General features: G+C 47.9%; 2 protein-coding genes and 1 pseudogene across 3 annotated transcripts; 1 reads left to right on the top strand and 2 right to left on the bottom strand.

The window, feature by feature from the left end:
• Positions 1 to 393: 393 nt before the first annotated feature.
• Positions 394 to 1,277, bottom strand: LOC136506535 (uncharacterized; annotated as a pseudogene).
• An 850-nt stretch (positions 1,278 to 2,127) lies between these two features.
• Positions 2,128 to 3,750, top strand: LOC136507996 (protein BYPASS1-LIKE-like). Its single transcript, XM_066502585.1, has one exon. The coding sequence runs from the start codon at positions 2,289 to 2,291 to the stop codon at positions 3,513 to 3,515; it is 1,227 nt and encodes a 408-aa protein (XP_066358682.1). The 5' UTR covers positions 2,128 to 2,288; the 3' UTR covers positions 3,516 to 3,750.
• A 2,623-nt stretch (positions 3,751 to 6,373) lies between these two features.
• Positions 6,374 to 12,535, bottom strand: LOC136508040 (uncharacterized). Of its 2 annotated transcripts, none has more exons than XM_066502647.1 (14): positions 11,982 to 12,535; positions 11,465 to 11,550; positions 10,563 to 10,717; positions 10,420 to 10,484; positions 10,112 to 10,298; positions 9,080 to 9,343; positions 8,856 to 8,989; positions 8,577 to 8,766; positions 8,433 to 8,492; positions 8,106 to 8,357; positions 7,765 to 8,023; positions 7,482 to 7,687; positions 7,315 to 7,365; positions 6,374 to 7,173 (listed from the first exon to the last, which is right to left on the bottom strand). In XM_066502647.1, the coding sequence occupies exons 1-14, from the start codon at positions 12,227 to 12,229 to the stop codon at positions 6,886 to 6,888; spliced, it is 2,445 nt and encodes an 814-aa protein (XP_066358744.1). In that variant the 5' UTR covers positions 12,230 to 12,535; the 3' UTR covers positions 6,374 to 6,885. The 2 variants fall into 2 exon arrangements, with proteins under 2 accessions (XP_066358744.1, XP_066358745.1); XM_066502648.1 differs by having other exon boundaries at positions 10,563 to 10,730; positions 11,982 to 12,044.
• Between the last annotated feature and the right edge of the window lie 6,814 nt (positions 12,536 to 19,349).

A 19,349-nucleotide genomic window follows, 5' to 3' on the forward strand; every position in this document is an offset into this window, starting at 1 on the left:
ACCTACGATACGCGAAAGATAAGCTTGCACTTCTTTAGGAATCAAGTGCGACGGAAATATAATCATAACAAGTTTGTGTTTCACAATACATGTTTTACAATCTATTCTACAATTAAGAATCTAATCTCTCAATAGTTCGATTAAGAGAACGTGCTTTGCACAAATACCAAGCTGCAGTTGGTCACCAATCAATGATGATCCAGAAGATTTTCTAGTCCAAGATACGGAGTCTGACTTCTTATAGCTGAAGCATGGAGATGGCTGGAAGCTATAGTTAGAAGTATCCTACATATAAATTGTTTGTTAATTTTTAAAGTTAAAGTACCATTGATATCCAGAAAAAATATGTATCGACGTGTGATGCATTACCTCTTTTATGGAGTTAGAACCTCTTTATATACGATATTCTTTATGAATATATCCTTTGTCGCTTTCTTCTTTCCATTCCCTTTTTCTTTCCCCTTGTTCACGTCCTTCTCAGCAGCCGGCATGGCTAGTATCCTAATATTCGATCTTGTCGTAGCTCTTGATAGCACCACATACAATTGGCCATGCGAGAACACTGGTTTCGGTAAGTATACCTCAATGTTAGGGATAGTCTGCCCCTATGACTTGTTAACGGTCATCGCGAAGCTGAGCCGGATAGGGAATTGCTTTCGCTTAAATTGGAAAGGGAACATCTCCTCGTTCGACGGGCATAAGGGTATACGAGGCAGAAAAACCCGCTTTCCAGCATGATGTCCCAACACAATTTCTGCGTCTATGGTATTCTTTTGAAACCCCCGTATGATAAGCCTGGTACCATTACAAAGTCCGTTCGCATGGTCAATGTTCCTAAGCAATATGACCGGACAACCAATCTTCAGTTTCAACACATGTGGAGGTAGACCATTGGGTGTCAAAGTGTTAAGGAATTCCTCACGGTAGTAGTTGTGCGGATCATCCACCGCACATGCAAAACTATGGTACACCATCTCTTTCTCGTGGAAACGACCTATCATCTTCATATTAATCATATCAACCCAGTCATTCCGCGTAGATAAGATCTCTCGAGAGGTGACATAATCTTTGCATGACATCATTCGTATTGAGGTTAGGGAATATGCAGTCAATTAGAGTATCAAGGTCACTATCTTCCCCGGTGTGCGGTATGCATATATCATGAGGAAGACGGATTTCATCATCAATAGTCGCCTCCTCAGATCCTCCACCGACGCGCAACAAGTATTCTGCAAACCACGGGTCGCTCTTTGCCCTCATGTTACGCACCAATTTTAGATGTCGCATGGAATTCCAAAGGTACGACATAGCAGTGAGGCACCAACCACCTGAGCCCTCGACCCTCTCTGAACAACGGAAGAACCTGTCTGAAATCTCCACCGAACACCACGATCTTCCCACCGAACGACAGCTCTGGTTAGTCCATTATATCACGGAGATTGTTGTCCAGCGCCTCGACAGACTGGCTCTTTGTCATGCTAGCCTCGTCCCAAATAATGCGAGATGATGCTCGAAGCAGCTTGGCAGTACCACTCTGTTTCGTGAAGGTGCAAAAGGCCCCATTGTCAATGGTGAGGGAAATCTTGAAGCGTGAGTGGGAGGTTCTACCACCAGGCATTATTGAGGCTGCGACACTAGATGTAGCTGTTGCCACAGCAATCTTTTTCTGACTACATATAGTAGCGAGAAGTGCTCTGCACAGATAAGTCTTTCCGGTCCCACCAGGACCATCCACAAAGAAGAGACCCCGTCCTCGGTATCAACCGAGGACATGATCTCATTGTATGCAGCCCATTGCTCCTCATTAAGGGTGTCTGACAGAGCCACATCATCCTCGTTAGCCTCATTGCTAGCCTCCTCAAAAATCTCTCTAGGAATATCATGAGAGGCATCATATTTATCGTCGATATCAGAAAGTGGGTATATTTTTATATCCTTCTATATTGATTGTAGCAATTTTCGAATATCCACGAGGACCATCTGCACCATTAAAAGTTAATGGATCTACACCATTAAAAGTTAATGAATCTACGATGTATTTAACTCGTTAGCTAATTGTCCCGCTTAATTTAACTAATCACCACCCTAATCTCGCGGCCTCATATAAAACCTCCCCACCACCCCCGCCCCACATCCCCATCGCCAACGAGCCTCGCCCTCGCCACGCCACTAGCGGGCGCGCACCCGACAGCCCGCGAAGCCCGCCCGCGCTCGCTTGCCCAGGCGAGAGAGAGAGAGACGAGATCCGCTCCGGGCCGGCGGCGAGCAGGATCGCCGGACGCCAGGCGATGCCGGTGACGGACTACCAGGGCTCAACCTCCTCGCCCTTCTCCTTCGGCCGCTCGCTGCTCTCGCTGCGCAGGGACACCACCGCCATCATGCCGTCGGGCGAGGAGGCCGACCTCGAGGCGTTCCAGCGCCACGTAGCGTCCACGCTCGCGGAGCTGCTTCCCGCGGCGGACGCCGGTGCCGGCGACGAGTTCCTCTCCGCCGCGTGGATCCGCCGCCTGCTGGAGGCGTTCGTGCTGTGCCAGGAGGAGTTCCGCGTCGTGGTCGCGCAGGCGCGGCGCCGCGCCGGGGCACAGCTGCCCGTGGCCGCCGAGAGGATGGTGGCGGAGTTCCACGAGCGCGCCGTCAAGGCGCTCGACGTCTGCAACGCGGCGCGGGACGGCGTGGACCAGGTGCGCCGCTGGGAGCGCCTCGCCGACATCGCGGCCTCCGCGCTGGGGGCCCCCGGGGAGGTCCACGAGGGCCAGCTCCGCCGCGCGCGCAAGGCGCTCACGGACCTCTCCACTCTGCTCGTCGACGACGCCGCCGCGGCCTCGGGGGCCGGCGGCGTCGCCTCCTTCCTCTCCTCCCACCGCAACCGCTCCTTCGGCCGCGCGCGGGCGTCCCCGTCGCGCACCGCCGTCGCGGGCGCCGCGGCCTCCGCCTCCGCCTCCCACTTCCGCTCCCTCTCCTGGAGCGTGTCCCGCACCTGGTCCGCCGCGCGCCAGCTGCAGGCCATCGGGGCCGGGCTCGCCGCCCCGCGCGCGCACGAGGCGGGCCTCGCCGCGCCCGTCTACTCCATGGGCTGCGTGCTCCACCTCACAGCCTGGGCGCTCGTCGCCGCCGTCCCGTGCCCGGACCGCGGCAACGCGCTGCAGGCGCACCATCTGCCGGCGGCGCCGCCGCGCGCCGCGTTCCCCTGGGCGCCGCCTCTCCTCGCCCTGCAGGAACGCCTCGCCGAGGAGGGCAAGCGCAAGGACAGGCGCCATTCCTGCGGCCTGCTCAAGGAGATCCACTCGCTCGAGAAGTCCACGCAGAAGCTCGCCGAGGCAATCGACGCGGCCCCCATCCCGCTCTTCGGTGACAGGGAGAACGACGTGCGGGAGGCTGCCGCGGAGCTCGCCGCCGTGTGCGAATCCATGAGGGACGGCCTGGAGCCGCTGGAAAGGCTGGTGCGCGAGGTGTTCCACCGCATTGTGCGCAGCCGCGTCGATGGCCTCGATTCATCCATGCACAATGCCGACTGATTTGATTCGCCCGCCCGCCGATCGGAATTCTGCCTGCAATTGGGCAATGTGGCGACCCTAGGTAGCTTTTCTTGCTTCTTGGTTTGCTCGTTTATGTTCTCTGGTCATATTGAGTACGTATATCTGTAAAGAAGGGATTTGAATGTGGCCATCATGATGTAAAGATGGCTGCTTAGTTCCCATGTTTTTGATGCTGCATTTGGTATATATATAATATTTCATCCAATTCTTGTTAGCCATGGTGGCCGATTAATGACTAACCTGTTATTATGTTCTACTTCTAGAGTTCTACAAGATTGTTCAGAAATGTGACATTTGATCTACTTATTAAGATGGAACGAGGGGAAAATAGTTTTCTCCCTTGACTGAATTTGCCGCTAAAAATAATCTGAGATGGATGGCATGTTTTGGGTTGCAAAGATTTGATTTCGGAAGTTGCTTTGCAAAGAATGTTAATAGAATATATGGTCTTCTTGTGCTCTAAAGTTGTCCATGATCACTTGAGACATGTGATCTTTGATGTACTCCAGGAGTTATGGAAATGGGGGAAGCGAGCTTTCTTCTGTAACTGAAATTGCCGGTTACAGTTTGGTATCGTTCGTATATTTTTGCTTTCTGAAGGTTACACGCTGTCACACATGTTCTGTGTGATTTGAATTTGAAAATTTGCGATGAGCATATTTGGACAATATGCTATGTTTGGCAAATTATGTTTGATTGGGTTCACGATGAATCAATTGGCTTGTGTTCTGTTAAAAACTGTATGTTGTTACACTCTCAAAAGAAAGACTGATATGTCCTGACCAAGCGTTGAACCAGCACCAGCCGTTTCTCGCTGAACATAAATGCAATCGCCATTTTTCTTTGGGCACTACGAAATGTCCAATCATCATCACGTTTGCTGATCGTAGCGTTTACGGCATCGTAATCTTGTTTCTGCTAGATTTGACACCTGTAGTTAGCAGAAACTTAGGAAAGGTCGTCTTCCTTGCGAGCTTTGTTGAAATGCAGCTGGAATCCACCACCATCTGATCTGCTGATGGTCAAACATTTCCCATCTACTGATTACTCGTCTCACATTTTTGGATGCTTTATGGTGATCCAGAGGATGACATGGGAGAAGCTTGTTTCGTTTGGGCATCAGCCAATTCAGCAATCCAGATGCCCGTCACTGCCGTGAGCTGTCCTCCGGGGACCCTTGCAGAATTGTTCTTGGTCAGAGCAGAGGGCAGCTCTGTTCTGTTCAGCAGTGGTAGGCTCTCTCGCCCAGCTGGTGCTGCAGCAACAGCAACATGCCGTCGCTCTCCCCGTCCCCGGGACGGCCGGCCGGCTGGCTGCTACTGTTGGTCGCCGTAATGGCAACCCGAGCCGCGGTCCCTCGCGTCACGTTTCCGTCGGCGGCGACAGACAGGCCCCCTCACATCACTGGTCACCGCCGGAGGTCGGCACGACAACCGGGTTCGGCTGCGTAGTCTCCCACCGTTCGTCGCCTTGACCCGGTGCTGAAAGGATCAACCACCTCTGCTTTTTCAACAGTCAACTACATACCAGAATTGCTGTTCTCTTCTGGACAGGACAAGGGTTCAGACGTGCAGCCTAACATCCACACCAGTCATGGGGGTCTCGCCTGCCACCGGAAAAGCCAGCATGTCACGCACATACGCAGCACTGACACGAGCCTGACCGCACGAGACACGGGCGGCATGAGGAAACAGTTTTAGGGCACCGCTTCCCAACGCTGCTTTTTTTTTAGTCCGTCTACTCAACGACCATATATTTTATATAGTTTTAATATATAAATTTTTTTACATTATAAATTAAGATCCAACCATCTCTGGTTTTCTTTCATCTTCGGCCTTCTTCTATCCATAAGATCACAGATCCACAAATTACAATAAACAATTTTTTTTTTCACATCGCGAGAAGGAGATGCGCAAGCGGGAGCCGCATCCGTCACTGCACTGTGCCGCGTGAGAACATGAATCAAGTTCACTGCACAGGATGGCGTGGCGACGTGACTGCACTGTGCCGCGTGAGGACAAGTTCACTGCACTGTGCCGTCACTGCACAGGACGGCGTGGCGACATGGATCACCTTGTACCCGCCCGAGGCAGCTCGGACGGGACGGAGCCAGCGGAAAAAGAGAAGAAAAAATCCATGTGTTTTTTTTCTCTAAAATACATATATATTTTATAGTATTTTTGTTTTTTTCGATAGCCTCAGGTGCCACGTAGGATTAAATAAAAAAATAGGTGTTCTATGTTTATTATAGTGGCTTGTAGAAACTACATATGTTTAGGGAGAGAGAACGTGGTGGTAAAAAATAAGAGGAAGAGTAAATAAAGATGAGGTATGATGAAAAAAAAAGTTTCTTTGTAAATAATAGCTTACATTGTGTAAATAGTAGTCTCAATATTTTTTAATCTATGTGAATCACTTTATTTATACTAAAATCAATGTAAATAGTAGTCTCAATATTTTTTAATCTATGTGAATCACTTTATTTATACTAAAATCACTAGGAGTGTTAGGGCACCACGAGGCTAGCCTTAACACACCTGATGGTTTTAGTACAAATAAAATGATCCACATATATTAGAAAATGTTAAGACTATTATTCACACAATAAAAACTATTACTACTTGTGGTTTATAAAGAAATTTTTTTCTTTCATCATACCTCACATTTATTTTTTCTCCCTCTTCTTTTTTTTTAGCACACCTTCTCTCTCCTCAAGTATATATAGCTTCTATAAACCACTAGTAAATATAGAGCACCTACTTTTTTTTTTTAATGTAGCGTTAGGGAAGCCCTTAGAAGCACATGCAGATCCAGCTATGGTAGTACGTACTGTATGCCAGAACAAATATTCCTATACCAATTTCACCAAACAGAAACAACACCCTGGACGGCAGGTCAGGCAGGACCATCCAGATCTATCGTCTGCATGTACAAGTACAAAGCAGGTTGCAGGCTTTACAGCATTCACAAAAACGAAGGTGACCAAAAATCAAATGTAAAAAAAAAAGGCTTATTTGGGCATAAGCTCACTGATTGTCAGCACATCCTAAACTTAAGTGTTAAATAAATACACCAGACGACAAGGATTATAAATTCACAGCAAGGGTGCACATCTACAGCACTATGAATGAAATGAAAAAAGAATCAACTATTTATACAGAATAGGATCTAGCAAGCTGGAAAAATCATTGCTTCTAGGATCTTTACAGTGCTACCTGCCTGTGGCGGTGTTGGATTCTGGTGGGAACCTTTATGCAAGCTTAATTTTCCTTGCCTGGTCAGTACTCAGTAGTGCGCGCTATTGGTTTGGTATGTGGCAGTATTACAAAGACGAGCAGTGTCGTCGTCATCAGAACAGGTCAGGGAAGGACCACATGATGAACTTGGCGTAGAGGTCAGTCTCCAGGAACTCGATGTGGGCTGCTCTGCCAATCATGGTGTTCAGGCTTCGCCCTTGGTTGGACTGGTCGAAATTCACATCGCAGCGCATGAATGTCCTGGTGTCGGATGAGGGCGCACGGATCTGGTCCAAGCAGTTGTTGAGCATTTCTGTGAAGACTTCACCCTTCTTTGAGGTGTCTGATGATGCAGCTGGGCAGAGCTCGATTCTCGCTGAATGATATGGTACATAGCCATCCTGGAAGAACAAAAAGATGTGCATTGCTCACAAGTCATGACTCATGACATGCTATAAGGACTATAGAGGCCAAATTTTACTGCAGCAAAACAAATTCCACACACAAGTAAATTACTATTAGAGATGAGAAAAGAGAATAACCTGTGGTGATGATAACAATATGATATTTTTGAAGTTCTCCAATGTTTTCAACTGTATGAACAAGAACAATAATAGTTAATCATAAATTCATCTTGATTTGAATAAAATCTAGCATAAATCACCAACAAGTCGAATGGCCTAAGTTACTCCAGATGGGGACTTCGTACCTTGCAAAGCTTATAAAAGTATGTATTTTGGGGGTCTTGATCATCACTGAAAGTGAGTTGATGGATGCATTGCGCTCCCTTGAGCTTTTTCAGCAGCCAGAGTCCAGAATTGAACAAAGAATTTGAACTGTACCAGTAACCCAAGTGAGGCCCTGATATTGACATGTACGTGTAGAGGTTCTTCAAGAATGGTTGCAATGCAGGTTCTGTTAAGATGGGGCAAACAATCAGCATTATATCTATCAGATTCTTGAAAAGATTTGTTAGGAAAGTTGGAAGAGACCTGCCAGGGCACTTCTAATGATGATGTTCCCAATAGAATGGCCAACAAAACTTAACTTCAGCTCTTTGCAACCTCCGTATCTTGAAAGCTTATCCATTTTCTTCTTCAGGAAGGCAACTACCTCCCCAGCCAACCTGCTACCCATTTCTTTGAAGTCTCCAGATGTTTTATCTTCATTAGCCTCAGACATTAGGCAATCAGCTCCAGGATCCAATAGAAGCCATTGGTTTCTAACAAGACGTAAATCCAAATGGTGACCCTGTTTATTTAAATAAGAGTAAGGTTCAGATAAGTATTACTTTTAACACAGATCAAGCATAAAAGAGGGGAATGGAGCTTGCCTGAAAACCATGCACAAAAATGACAGCTCGCAAGATGCGTCCACTTTTTTTACTAGCACTACTTTTGGGTACCAGAGACTCCCCTTGTAGTTTAGGTAGCACAATAGTATCCTTTTGTTCAGAAGCATTCGAAGCCAGATCCTTGCTGGAACTATGCTGTGGAACAACCATGACATGTTGTTCTATAAGAACAACAGGAACACGTGAAGGATCAGCATATATATGCATATCTTGAACAGACTGTGTATTGATCTGCATCAAATCAGTACATGTTTCAGGGGCAAGTTTTGCACTCAACTATTCTTAAAGAACAGAACAGTGTCAAACCTTCATTTGTGCTATGCTTTTCCTGTGTAGTTCCGCTCGTGAAGCAGAGTTCTGTACAGGCTGCACACATATATAGACTGTTAAATAGAGATAGGAGTGATAAAATACTAGTTATGAATAGAACTTCTTGGCGAGGGCAATTACGTCGTCATGGAACTTCCTTGAGACAGAACCTCTAAGAAGGGAATGACGGTGAGATGAGTCATCAGTCATACTCCGCAGATAGCGATGAGGCATCTCAATTTTTGAGTGAACAGTCCATATTGACCATTCTGCCTTCCTATCAATAGCCCAAGCATCGTGCAAGTAATCCAATATCTTTGTTTTATTTAGCCTGAATAGATCAAGAGAATATTGTTGGACATGGCAAACATAGAATGTATGATCGCTTTAAGTACATGATAAAATCAATAGAACACTTGCCTATGAAATTTCAAGAATGCATTCCATAGGAGTGAAAGCTGTCCACTCAGAGTTAGAAACAGTTCAAACAGCTCTTCCTGGGGAAGAGTATACAGCATAGAATCATCTGTACCATTAACCATATCGTTGGGTCTCTGCAGAAGCCAGACGTAACACATTTTAAATCCACAACTTTCTTGTCGTTAATATATCCAAGATGATCATAAGCATAAAATGAAGCATACCTCCAAGAAGTCATGTAAAATTCCAGCCAACTGTCCCACGCCCTTGCCAGTTGCAGGGAACACTTTACTAGAATTCGGTAGTCCAGATTTTGATGCATTGAATGACTCATATTTACCAAGATTCAAGTCAGCAGCATCTAAATCCTCGACTGTCTTACCAATAGCACCACTGATTTTGTTGAGTTCTTCAAGCAACATTTTTCTAGAAGTTAATAATGCCTTAACAATGTTATATGATGTAGGACCTAAACCTTGGTCTGGTACCTGCAAATAAAATGCCACTTTTACTCAAATGTTCAACAAAATACAATAAAAACATGACAATCAACCACTGCAGGATCTAATTATTGGGAAATCAATACCCCTCCGTTCTAAATTGTAAGTCGTTTTAGCTTTTCCTAATTCAAATTTCTCTCACTTTGACTAAGTGTCTAAGTTCATAGAAAAATGCACAAAAATCTACAACATCAAACCGGAATCATTAGATTAAATACACCCCGAAATATATTTTGACGCTGCATTTACTAAGCAAGACATGTTTGACCTGGGACAAATCTAAAACGATTTACAATTTCGAAAAAGGAGAGAGTAAATGATGACTCCCTTCTTAGTACAAAGAAACGCAGCTCACCTGCGCTTTCAAGAAAAAAAAAAGACCACTAAACTATGAAGTAAATTTGAACCTGTAGAGTTTGATCTCAGACATTTATTTCAAACAACTCCTGAGCATTGCAAGATTGTTAAAAAGGTTCAGAGTTGCATCTCTACGCCAGTACTGTTCCCAGCCCATCCCACAAGAGTTGTGCCGGGAGTGTTAAAAGTATTGTTTTTATTTATGCATTCAAACTCCAAGTGCTTCGATCTGGAATAGCACTAGATTTGAGCTAAGCATTCCAATGTACAGTTTTATATGGACATGACAGAGGTTATTCACAGTATCCAAGTTATTACGTTGTTACAACGTAAAACAAGCATGCATTGGACCGCCATTTTCAAAGAACATTAAAGCTAAAGCTTCACAAACCTGTGTACCTTCAATGATGATTTAATTGCACCAGCTTTCAGGTACACTATGTGTAATGTCAGATCAACAAGCACAGAGTGGAACGCATCAAAGTGAACTGGACAGTAGGAGTGTAGACCCAGGAGTGCTCTGCGTGGGATTCTAAATTCGTGCACAGCTGCTGAAGATGTGACACTAGAAGCTTGAAGCTCAGACCTAGAACTCAGAAAAGCAAAAGCATGGTCAGTATTGCAAAATGATATTTGTACATACATGTGCACTTTAGTATGCAGAAAGTCTTGTAAGAGAGAGCACAAGTGGTAAAATGTCTACTCACCCATTGTCTAGGGTTGGGGCATATATCAGCTCAAACTTCAACATCACAGCCGAAGCTGCTGGACCCTTGAACAAACATACCAGACTGTAATAAGGGTACAGTAATTTTAATTAATGAAAAAGGTGATATGTCAAAGTGCCAACCTCCTCTTCACTATTTAATATGTTGAAAGACACCATAACCGATAGATAGATATCTTGTCTGGCATACTTGATCCGAAATGGCTGTGTGTGGAAGCTATTGTCGACGTCATCTATTCTCCAAATGCCCAATGCATCATCCGCACCAACATCAGAAGCTGCACAATCCACCTACCATGTCATTATCTATTAGCTAAAAGATTGACAGCCACAGAGAGGACTTCAAAAAAGGATCAACAACAACCAAAATCCCCTGAGATACTTCTCTAATTTACAACAAAAAGGGATCCAGAGACTACATCATTGGCAAACAAGTTCAAGATATGATCCAGTGCAAATGTGTTCACATTCTCCATAAACACCACAGCAAAAAATTTGACAGGAGCTCCCTCATGGTCATACTTTAGTTGTGTTTTCACTTTTCAGTAGACCGTAGTTCATCATCATCACTTTAACACGAAAGTGAAATGTATCCTTGAGCTTGCACAATTTGACTATTGTGGTGACAATGAAAGGAATATAGCATTTACAAAACTGTTGGGATTGTTAGATATGCTCTAAGTAATAGAAACAAGGGGATATTATTTATGACACGCTTGCACAGTTATGTTCCGTATCCAGCTGCGTGACAAACTTCTTGATGCTATCAAAGTAGAATTTAGATGGAAACAAAGATGGTCTGGTAGTCTCTAGACGCAGGGTACCTCTGAAAATCATAACGTATACCCCCGTGTAAATTGGGAAGTTTCTGTTTTCAGTATCTTAAGTATCATATGGTCCAGATAGCATCTGGTACTACTACGGACAACAATTAAGCAGTTACCAAATGCATGCTAGCACGTGTACCAATCTAAACATTCGCTTCCAATGCAAGCACGCTATTCAGTGCCCAGAGAGATGCACACCTTCATATTGCACGACCCTTGCAGGCGAAGCCGGTGTTTTGTTGCCACCTTCCTCCCACATTGCACTAATCTTCATCTGATACCATCTGCATATAATACAAAAATCATCTCACAAGAAAGAAAAATAAACAGTAAATGTTTACACTTCACAGACAAGTGACAAAAAGGCTTCACATGCGGCATCAGTGAGAATTGTCTGCTCATAACTCACGAACAAAGCTGCAGTGAGGGACTGAGGGGAACAAAATCATGGGGGAAATCAGAATTCCCGAGCTGCGAGAAGAAATGCCTGGAAACAACCGACCGAACGAGAAAGCCAAGGAAAGGAACGCCGATATGCTCGAGTAAATCCAAACATTTGGCCTAGGAATGCGTAGCGGTCGTACCCTTTACCTCAAAGCACTCTGAACTTTTCATGTTTTCTCCCTAAAAGGCAGTAAAGAAACTAAACCCGAGAAAAGTTTTCGCTACCAAAAAAACATATGAATTACAGAAAAAAAAAACGAGCAATTCTCACCCTTGCTGGAACAGATCGAGGTTGTGGAAGCGGTGGATGTAAATGGCCACCTCGTGCACTGTCTCCATGACGTCCCGCGGCCTGAAGCAGACCCTGCGCCCCTTGGCCGCCGCCGCTCCCCCCGCGCCCGGCTCAGCCTCCGCCTCCGCCTCCCCCGCGGCGGTGTCCAGCCGCCACGAAGCCGGCGATACCCTCTTGGCCGCTGCGCGCGGGCTGTCCTGGACGCCGCCGCCGACGAGGCACCTCATGCGGCCGAGCTTCCGCACCGCGCCCGCCGCCCCGATCCGCGCATCACTCCCTCGATCCCCGCGGGCGGCGAGGCCTAGGTTCCGCTCTCCCTCACTCAGTCGATGCCCGGCCCTAGGGTTTGGAAGCTCCCGGACACTCGCACCAGCAGGGGCGCGGTTTCGGCGGGAGGCGAAGCGCGCGCGTGCGGAGAGTGGACCGCGCTCCACCAGCGTCGGTCGTTCGGCGTGAGGATGACGCGTGTGGCCTGGGCCTTCGCCGCGTGCGGCGGCTGCCTTGGGGTTCGGCTGCGGAGGGACGGGTCCCACTCCTCAGCGGCGAATCGGTAGCTCGCAGATCGGAAGTCGAAGGCTACGGGCGGCGGCGGCGGCGCAAGGACGGGTGACACCTAATGGCGGCGCGTACGACGGCGTAGGGGGGATGTTCGGCCGGTGGGCCCCGCTCGCCGGAGCGTGCGGAGATCGGGGAGGCGGGTCGGAGCGGCAAAGCGGTGTGGCGGTGGTGGAGCAGACGAGAGAGAGAGAGAGAGAGGAGGAGGGAGGAAGGAGACAGGTGGGTAAGGGGATTTTAATGCCTGGGCTCGCCCTCACTGCCAGGTGGCGCCGCAGGTGCAGCGGGGCCCGGGAGCAGCATCTTTCGGCACGACGTGGACGCCGCGCGGCACGTGCGGGCGAGGGAGCGGACGGGAATTAATAAGGGGGGGGGGCCATGATGGCCGTAGCTGTACAGGTACAGGTATGGATTAGGGCGGGGGCGGGTACGCCGGGCCCGCTTGTCAGCGGCGGTCGAAGCCCAAGCCCTCTCGCTCCGCGCCTCCGCCTTCCTGGAAACCGTCTAGTCTACAGTGTCGTCACGGTATCGTCCGCCTCCACCGGAAAGCGGGCTCCGTAGGATGACGCTTTGGGTTTCCTGGCCCGGCCCGGTGGTGGCCCGGAAGTGCGGCAGCGGCGGTGACGGACTGACGGTCGCTGGTCCACGGTCCTCGAGGCCCGACTGACAGCAGCGTCGCCGGAGTCTCTCCCGTGGGCCCGCGGCCGCAGAGTCAGTGGGCCAGGCCTCACGTGCTGACGTGGCTGGTCCCACCTGATGGCGCCAGTGCTAGCGTAGTAGTAGTACTACGTAGGAGTAGCATTGTACTCGTACACGGTTTGGTCACTGTAATCCTCTCGACACGTCACTGTGCGGCGAGCTGTGGAGTTTAAATTTGAACTATGCGACCACTTTAATTGACATCTGGTACTAGCGCACATTTGTACGTACACCAAGCTACTACTCGAGTACTCGTACGGTTCTACGGTGGCCTTAACAATCCTACTCGTACGTACGATCTCTCCAGGGCACCGTCACTGGGCCCACACGGCAGCGAGACGGCGCCGGAGTCTCAGGGCTACTTTGGCAGCTCGGGCGGACTATTCCAGGGAAGCAAACCGAGGGGAGGGATTTTTCTGAACAGGCTAATCCCCTCTCTTCCAGAAGGGGAGATTCCCTGTGGCGGTTTGAAAGCACGGAGTTGCAGAGAAATAGATTATGTGATGTATTGCGTAAATAAAGTTGTCAGATAAAGCATGTATTAAATATTTTCCTCGGGGATTATAGGAAAATCTTGACTGATATAGTATAGAAACATCTTTAAAAAATACGAAAAAATCAAGAAAATTCAGAAAAGAAAATGATATAACAAGGTCACTACATATCGATGCTCGTATCGTATAAAGAAATAAAAAAATCTTAGGAATATGTTTTTTTACATAAAAATACATAGGTATCCAACAGAAATAAGTCTTTGCCATATAACATAGAAGCCAGAAATATTCAACAATCATTACAAAACTTACCACACTTCACTTGTCTCAAGTCATGCATTTCTTCCACCAAAACCTCTGCAAGTAATATAAAACGAAAATGGTGAACTCTTGTGATAAATTTGGCTTTTCCCCCAACAAGTCTGTACATGAATGTATCATATAAGAAAGTAGAAGTTTAAAGAATGAAACTGCAGCAAGTTAGCACATGTAGAAGTAGTTCAATTCAGACCAACTAGTGGAGGCTTTTCTTTTCTTTTATCATACACAAACATGGAATGGAGTGGGAAGTTAGTCACAGGCTACACCTGTCAGCTTTCTTCCCATGTAATACATGGAGAAAGTGAAACATCTCAACACCTTACTACTAACATCTCAACATCTTACTACAATATAATAGACCCCAACCATTACAGCTATCATACTTAGCAAATGTACTTAGTAAAAGTTGTAACATACCTTGTTTCTGAATAGCACGAATGAACCCAAACCATCATATTGCAGTGATACCAACAAGCACCCTGCAAGTAACAAAACCAAAAAAATGTAAATAACCAGGTACATGACAAGATGATTGAGTAAAAATAGCTACTACAGCCACCAAAAGGACAAATAATCATGCAAAAAACTCATGCCAACAAGTTCGAATACCACTGCTTTGATGAGCAGCTAGCAGATAAAAAATTGGCTGCATGGTCAAAGCTACTTGTCTTCATCCAAATACATAACTAGCTACATGCTCAATGCTAAGATAAATGAAATACATAACTAGCTGCATGCTCAATGCTACTTGTCTTCATCCAAATACATAACTAGCTGCATGCTCACATACATCAGCCAAAATAATCACCGATGAGTACTAGAGTAGCAAACTAATCTAGTGCTGATTAACATAGGGAAGAGACATACTTAACCTATAGTAATTTAGTAGTTAGCGTAAGAAACAGGACAGTAATGAAATCACCATGGATTAACTATATACAAACAAACACCAAGGCCATAATGCTTAAAAAAATATAGTTTTCCACATAATTAATAGTCAGATGGCACTGATAATAGAAACTGCTAACACAGATAAATGAGTAGGTCTAGTTTTGTTCCAAAAGAAAATACTTCAATTTATGATAGTTCAATCCATGCATCATAGTGATTACACTAGTGCTTGTGAATTTCTACTGCAATTTGTCAAATAGTGCAAAGCCCGTACAGCTCCTAGATCAAGTTAGACACAGTTCATGTAGGGAAGACAGAGAACACCTAGATCTTGCAGTAAGCACTAGTTCCTTCAGATCGATCAAGAAATCGAGTGTAGTAGTATCTGACGAGAGATAGGAGGGGAATGAGTACCTTCTCGGGTCTAGTCAGGGCAGGCGGATGATCGATGGGGTGAAGGGTCCTAATATGGCTAGAGGAGGGGTGAATAGCCTATTTAAAAATCTACAAATCAACTAGAGAATTTGATTAGTATAACAAATAGCGTAATGCAAACTTACTTTAGCTCTACAAGGGTTGCAAGCCACCTATCCAACAATTCTAGTTGCAATGATTACCTAGGCACACAAACTTACTATGTAATTACTCACTAAGAGCTCTCAACCTTGCTACTCTAAAGAGCTCAACTAGATGAATATAAATAACAAAGCAAGTTCTCAATTCTAATTATACTAAAGAGCTTGTGTCAACTAGTTTGCAAGAATGTAAATAAGTGAGTAAGGTGATTATACCGACGTGTAGGAGATGAACCAATCACAAGATGAATATATAGCCAATCAACGGGAGAATGCCAAAGACAAGAGACAATCGATTTTCTTCCAAGGTTCACGTGTTTGTCAACATGCTACGTCCCCGTTGTGTCGACCAACACTTGGTGGTTCGGCGGCTAAGAGGTGTTTCACAAACCTCGTCCACACGATTGGACACCGCAAGAACCGACCCACAAGTGAGGTAACTCAATGACACGAGCAATTTACTAGAGTTACCTTTCGGCGCTCCGCTGGGGAAGGTACAACTTCCTTCACAATCACCGGAGACGACCACGAACAATCACCAACTCGTGCCGATCCTCCACCGCTGCTCCAACCGTCTAGGTGGTGGCAACCACCAAGAGAAACAAGCGAAATCCGCAGCGCAACACGAATACCAAGTGCTTCTAGATGCAATCACTCAAGCAATGCACTTGGATTATCTCCCAATCTCACAATGATGATGGATCAATGATGGAGATGAGTGGGAGGGCTTTGGCTAAGCTCACAAGGTTACTATGTTAATGAAAATGTGCAAAAGTACTCCCTTGAGCCGGCCATGGGGCTATAAATAGAGCCCCCATCAAATAGAGCCGTTATACCCCTTCACTGGATAAAACGCGCTCTGACCGGACGCTCCGGTCATACTGACCGGACGCTGGCCCTCAGCGTCCGGTCGCCCGATGGACGCCACGCGTCACCAGCTTCAAACGCTGTTCATCAGATTTCAATGGCTACGAAGCTGACCGGACGCTGAAGCCCCATCGTCCGTCGTTTCCAGTAAGCTCCCCGAGGCATATTTTTTCGACCAGACGCGTCCGGTCCACCTTGACCGGACACAGACCAGCGTCCGGTGCAATACCCTCGGTACTGTGCAGACCCGTCAGTTTGACCGGACGCAGAAACCAGCGTCCGGTGCTTTCAGACCCAGCGTCCGGTCAGTTGACCGACGCCAGCGTCTTCGCGATCAACTCGTTTTCACTTCTAACTTCTTCACCCTTGATCCAATGTGCCAACCACAAGAATTTGCATTCGGCGCAATAAAAAATAGGCATTTCATTTTTTCGAAAGTGCCGAATCCTGCAAACACCACCTATCTCATAATCATCTTGATAAACTAGGTTAGCACTTAGGGTTTCATCAATTAACTAAAACCAAACTAGAGCTTTCACGGGGGCAATCGAGGCAACCGGCGGCGGAGGCGTCGAGGCGACCGAGGCGAGGATGGAGGACGCGACCGAGGCTAGGACGAAGGAGGTGACTGAGGCTAGGACGGAAATTGAGGTGGCGGCGATGGCGCATGCCAGGTCAAGGTGGCGGCGAATTGCGAGCCTCGCCTCGAGCGGAACGGGGAAGCAGCGCCCGAGCGAGGGATGCGAGACAGGAATCGACGCCCAATGTCATCAGTCCGGATTCCTTACCCTGTAGAAATCGGGTGAAAGCGGGTCTCGAATCCACGCTGGTACCTTAAGATGGTCCAGGAGAGGCTGTCCCGCGATTTTCTGGCCCGTGGAAAACACAGGACCCGCGTGGAATCATGCTGCCAAAGGCCGCCGATCGAGCCGAGACCGAGATGGATCCGGACGCGGGCGGTCGGAGGGATCCGCGGCGGTGATAATGGTGTCCGGTTGGTGGCGGCCGGCGCTTTACCGGACACCGCCTCGGGGCAAGGCACATGACCAGAACATGATCCGGTTCTTCGCCACGGGCACGGGCAGCGGGGCGCGCGTGATGCGACTGTGCTGCGTTCATTGTTTTCTCTTTCTTTTTTTGTTCTGCCACGCTCCGCCACACTGTGCTTGATTGATTTGGACGGGGAATATGCCAGCCGGACAGCCGGTGTGTCGTGTCGCGTGACTGTCTCTGTCTGCGTGAATGTGGGAGCGATCGCTGCTGGCTGCTGCCTGTTGGACACTGCAGCGCCCGGCACGGCAGGTCAAGATCCGGCCGGCGGCCCGTGCCGAGTTTGCTCGGCCTCGAGACGGCCGTGCTCTCGTTTCTGCTCTCTTGCGGCGGCCGCCGCAAGCACAGCCGATCAACGACCAGGACGCCACTTATGTTTGGTTTGTGCCCCCGACCGGTGACCGTGGACGACGGGAATGGGTGGCTGGAGAAACGACGAAAGGAGCTGAGGGTGATTGCTCCGGCTCCCTCTGCCACCGCCCGCCCGCGAGGTATATACGCTGAGCCCACTGCGTTGCCACTCTGCCAGCAACCGGTTGGGGAAAATTTTCCATTCATGTGTTTTTCATGTAAATTTAAACTGATACTTGTACGTTCAAATAAGCTGTAGTTCAATTCCTTACTTTAGTGTAAGGCCTGGTTTAGTTCCCAAAAATTTTCATCCCAAACTATCACATCGAATCTTGCGACATATGCATGGAGTATTAAATATAGACGAAAAAGGAACTAATTGCACAGTTTGGTTGTAAATCGCGAGACGAATGTTTTAAGACTAAGGCCCTGTTTAGTTCCTCCTCAAACCCAAAATATTCTGGATTTTGGCCCAGCATTCTGGGAAATGGATCTAAACACCATCCAGGATTTTTTGGAAAAACATACCCATTCTGAATTCTGGATTCTGGAGTCCAGAGATCAAAATAAGCCCAAATTTAGCCCAACTGCACGTGCTCTCGCACTCAACTGCTCGCCCGCTCGCTCGCAACTCCCCGGCCGTGTACGCTGTCTCCGGGCCGCCGCCGCCACGCTGCTCGCTCGCAACTCCCCGGCCGCGAACGCTCTCTCGCCCACTCTCTCGCACGCTGTCTCCTCTTCTTACCCACCGGCGGCGGCGCTCAAGATCCGGCGGGGACGGGCGGGACGGCTCCGAGGCCTGCGGGGACGGGCAGCGGGGCGGCTCCAGGGCAGGGCACGTTCGGTGGCTGGCCTGCTCCGGGGCAGCGCGTATCCGGCGGCAGGGCGGCTATGGGGCAGAACGAGGCCGGCGGCGCGGGGCCGTCACCGAGGCGGGGCGGATCTAGCGGCGAGGCCGGCTCCGGCGGCGGTGTGGCGCGGGGGCAGCGGCGGGCGACGCTGTGGGCGCGCCGAATCTGGCGGTGGGGCAGCTACGTGGTGGAGCGGGAAGAAGCACGGAAGAAGAAGAAGCTGGTGCCTGGAAGAAGAAGCAGCTGGTGCCATCGACTGTGCCTGGAAGAAGAAGCAGCATGCATGGCAAATCTGTAATATTTGTGTTCCCATTCTTGATTTTGGGTGGAACTAAACAGGTGCATGAGATTTCTTGGATTTTGGATTTGGGGTTTCTAAAAAGTTGGAATTCTGGATTCTGGAAATTGGGAGGAACTAAACAGGGCCTAAGTAGTCCATGATTAGCCATAAGTGCTACAGTAACTAACATGCGCTAATGATGGATTAATTAGGCTTAATAAATTCGTCTCGCAGTTTCCAGGCGAGCTATGTAATTAGTTTTTTTATTAGTATCCTAAAACCCCTTCCGACATCCCCGAAACATCCGATGTGACATCTAAAAATTTCATTTCGCGAACTAAACACAACCTAATATGAAGTTGAAGTATCTTAAATCTACCTAAGTACTCTATCCATTCCAAATTATAAGTCAC

Source organism: Miscanthus floridulus, chromosome 15 (assembly GCF_019320115.1).
Source record: "Miscanthus floridulus cultivar M001 chromosome 15, ASM1932011v1, whole genome shotgun sequence".
NCBI classification, from domain to species: Eukaryota; Viridiplantae; Streptophyta; class Magnoliopsida; order Poales; family Poaceae; genus Miscanthus; species Miscanthus floridulus.